This window comes from Anneissia japonica, unplaced genomic scaffold (assembly GCF_011630105.1).
Source record: "Anneissia japonica isolate Jap-2015-1 unplaced genomic scaffold, ASM1163010v1 scaffold287960_len3192837_cov198, whole genome shotgun sequence".
Classification (NCBI taxonomy): Eukaryota; Metazoa; Echinodermata; class Crinoidea; order Comatulida; family Comatulidae; genus Anneissia; species Anneissia japonica.
In genome coordinates this window covers 1,015-5,303 of record NW_022712725.1, presented here as the reverse complement: position 1 = coordinate 5,303, position 4,289 = coordinate 1,015, and the positions used below count along the sequence as shown (strand labels likewise).

General features: G+C 35.3%; 1 protein-coding gene across 1 annotated transcript in view; it reads right to left on the bottom strand.

The window, feature by feature from the left end:
- LOC117108107 (cyclic nucleotide-binding domain-containing protein 2-like) overlaps nucleotides 1-1,555 on the bottom strand; it is a 16,186-nt gene extending 14,631 nt beyond the window's left edge. The window contains exon 1 of the mRNA XM_033250050.1: nucleotides 827-1,555. Within this exon, the coding sequence (XP_033105941.1) occupies nucleotides 827-1,036 (210 nt within the window). The 5' untranslated portion in view covers nucleotides 1,037-1,555. The remainder of the gene's footprint in view (nucleotides 1-826) is intronic.
- Nucleotides 1,556-4,289: the final 2,734 nt, after the last annotated feature.

The window sequence follows — 4,289 nt, the reverse complement described above, 5'->3', positions numbered from 1 at the left end:
AAAATATCTTATATGGCCTATCCGCCGATTTATTTTCTTTTATTTTTTAAACAAGTTCGTTGATGAGCAACCACCGTTTGTATAACAACACGAGGTAGAACCAAACGATTATACTGTATATGCAGTAAGAACATGATCAGGAGAGCTATAACTGCAAGTCATCGGCTCTACCTGAGCGTTTATCACACACGATAATCAGCAGCGTCGGTGGGCATACTACTTTAAGTAGGCCTATCTAACTCCAAAGTGATGCACGTTGTGATATTACTATTTTATGAGTTGATAGCAACTTTGATACAGTTCGCCCTCCCATTCGAGACACTTGGGACAGGAATTTGCGGGATGGTCTTAGGAGTCGATATCAAAAGATTGAGGGTTGTCATTGAGTAGGCCTACTTAAAACTATAGACGTTTTGGAACTAGAGGGGTCTCGAACTGGAAGGCGACAGCATAAGTACGATGTGTTGGAAATGCAGATTCAGAAAATGTTTTGGTACCATCTTATCACGCAACATCAAATCTAAAAAAGAGTGAAGCAAACCATAAACCCAGAAACATTGCGGGTGTGTCATGTTACGATCCGATTAGACACAGACCTACATCGGTACCGGTATGATCATAGAGCTACTATTGCTCCATTTTATAAAATGTATATGGGCCTACGCAGTACTGTACATGAAATGTATTTCCAATATTTATGATTCATGGAGCTATGAAATTATAGCTCTGTAAACATTACGGCTCCTTGGATGATTAACATAATTGTAGCATTTTGGAAGACAGAGCCCTTAAAAAATAACTGTTAGGTAAACTTATTTTTACATACATGGTTATGATCATGGTCTTCTTCGTCATCACAATCACACAGTTTGTCGTGAAGGCCCGTTTCGTTTTTTAGGATCGACCCACTGTTATCTTCGTCTGAAACTCGGTTGCATTTTGTTTTTTCATCAAAATTGTTATTCTTAATCTCATCCTGACTTATTCGACTGACAGGAACGTCCTCATGGATGCCCATGCCATCCTCACCTGGCATGCCTACTGTAGCTATATACACAAGTCAACAGTTTGTACAATTTCTTGTGTTTATTTTTTGTAGGTTTTCTTGGTTAAAACAATACCGTAGTTCAAATTAAGTGATACCACATATTCCAAATTTATCAATCAGTATAAAATTTTCGCACCATAATGCAAACTTGTTGAGCTCTATAAAAGCTTTCGATGTCGGATTCCCGATAGATTTTTAAATCTCTACGGGTTAGATGACCAGTAATACATTCTATGGGTTCTTCTAAAAAATCACAATTAAAAACACTGACTATTCCACAAATTTCGATGACGTAACCGTCTTATCCTCTGTTGAAACATCGAATACGTGATATCATCTCCAGGTAAAAATATGTCACAATGAGCCTATCGAGTATAGTAATCAAAGTTTGTTAGGCCTACATGAACGATATGGTCACACTCATGCTCGTAGCAACGACTGGATACCGTAAATTGCAATTTACATGTAATGGTAATATAATAACAGGTCCTGTAAGTCTGCTGCCGCTTGTACTATGCAGCCGTTAGTATGAATGGACAACACGCTAACGATTGTTACTTACAGTGCATATGGCAACAAAAGAAACTTATATTGATATATTTTAATGAAGATGGGGGCGCACAATCAACTATCTCAGTATGAGTAACTACGGTATCTGGTATAACACATAAGCCTAAATGTACAGAAATCTGACAGATACAACATTTAAACAAAAAAACAACATGATTTTGACATTCAAACGCAAGATTTCGTTAAACTGTTAGGATAACGTAGGTTTTTTTTTTTTTTTTTTTTTTTTTTTTTTTTTGTAACGTAATTCAGTACATGTAAAGTAATTCTTACAAAAAGTTTCCTAAATTTTTTTGTGAATAATTGATATTCTGAAATAGGCCAAGTAACGTATCAAATATCTCTCCCTCTTTAAAAATAAAACAAAACAAAACAAAAAAACGCCCCTCGAATTAAACCCAATTTTCAAGACGCCATTCCATAGTTATCAACCGTCTCGCATCGTGCGGGACGTTCCCGCATTTCAATGGACGTGATCATAAATTTGTCACGCATTTAGCACAAGTCTATAAGTAAAAGAAAATGGTTTTATTAAAAATATAAAAACGGTCATGCAGTAGGCCTAACTTGAGTCATTAGTAAAATGGGGCGCGTGCGAACTTGTGCGTTCATTGTAACAACCAACCGTTGATTATGTGACTCAAACCCGACCTCCAACGGGGCTCCGCACCTGGACCCCCACCCCGCCCCTGGGACCCCTCCCCAGCCAACTGGTGTAGTCACGCATTTCAAATCTCTCAGCTTGGTAACTATGCCATTCAGAATAGAAAATAATAAATAAACATAGAAATTCTACCTCTTTTGTTATGGAAGTCACCTCTTTTTCTTCTTTGAATACTTTCATGCGGTGGCGCCAATGTTTCAAAACTTTTCTGGACATACGATGTAGTTCAGATTCCATTTCTGGTACACAATTTAAATTGCACTTCGAATTATCAGTAATGCTCCCGGGAACAGCTTGCATTCGTTTCAGTCACGTGAAACGATATTTGGTTCTCTTATTGAGATGAATGGAATGAGTATATGTCGAGTTAAGATCATAAGACAGATATATATATATATATATATATTGATGTTGCGATGCGTTTCCAGATTTCGAAAAGGAGCAGTTGAGTCTAAAATTCGACATTGAAAGTTTGTGTTTTTGTGATCTTTAGCTAGCTTGGTCTCTAAATTTTTATTATTTAGAAAAGTGATGTAATTAAAGGTACTGTAGTTTACCCCTGGCTGCAGAAATTTAATCTTTAAAGGCGGGGTCCGGAGGAGAAAAATTGATTTTTCTGAGACACTGGAAGGGTGTTTGACTAAAAAATCGGGAACGGCAAAATACGGATTTTTTGATATTCAAAACCTGGAGGAAAGGTGGAGGGGGAAGGGGAGGGGTGGTTACGCCTAGTTGTACAAAATACATTTTTTTTTCTCTGGAGCCTGGCTTCGAATTAAAATGTCATTAATAGTGGGTCATTCTTCGCTAATGTGCCATTTTAGAGGTTTAGAAATCATGAAAAAAAAGTTTAACATTTGTAATTCTTTTATTACACATGTCATCATTATGCCATATAACAACTATAATAAACATCCGGCACGATAATTAGGGCATTTTAAACGTTTATTTAAGCATTCAATTTTCAGTGCTGTAACATAGCAAATTTTGCAAGAATCATCTCCATCACACTTTCTGTGTCGGAGATGATGATATACATATAGATCTGAATCTTAGTAGAATTAAAAGATAGATTGTATTATTTAAATATAGGATAATGCACATTGAACAAACAGGTTTCTAACAACATAAGTCTTATCAATTACCATTTTTATTTTATAGCTGTTTCTGAGAAAAGAAAACATCAAGAAATCATCTCCATCACACTTTGTTGTGACGGAGATGATGATATACTCATAAATGGGAATCTTAGTAAATTTAAAAGATAGATTAGATTATTTAAATATAGAAATATAAACATTGAGCAAAAAGGTTTCTAACAACATAAACCAGATCAATTATAATTGCTATTATATATTCTTTTTTGAGGAAAGAAAACATCAAGAAGTCATCTCCATCACAGTAAAATTGTGATGGCGATGACTGTGACGGAGATGAGGAATTAAGCTTGTTAGATCATATAGTGCCATATGCAGTGTGTTACAGGGTGAATGTCATGTGTACTTTGAAAATGACACAGTTCTGATCGTATATATAATTATTTTTTTCTAACAAAATTATAAATAAAGCATACTCTGAAGCGCTCGGAGATGATGCTGAATAAAGGTACTTTCCTAGTTGTTATTAGAAATGCATGAATTCTTCAGCTATAAGTGGTTTAATTGTACAAGAATGGGCTGTTTCTTACTGTATGGTCCCCTTCAACCAAAATGGTTTGATCCATAACTTGTCATGTCATTTTGCTAACAGCTATAATGGCATTTTAAAGTATTGTGACGGAGATGATGACAATTCAGGGACAAATTTTTTTAGTTTAAAAAAGTCAAATTTTAAGAATTTATAGATCTATTGATGTCATTTTTAATTTTAAATTTGTAAGACATCTATTGTATTCACCTTTTTGTGGTACAGTTATTTAGAAATTATGACATTTGGAATTTTTAAGAAATCCAATCGGGACATGCAAAGTGCGCGACTTTGGAGGCATTTTGTTGAAAAATAAACAGC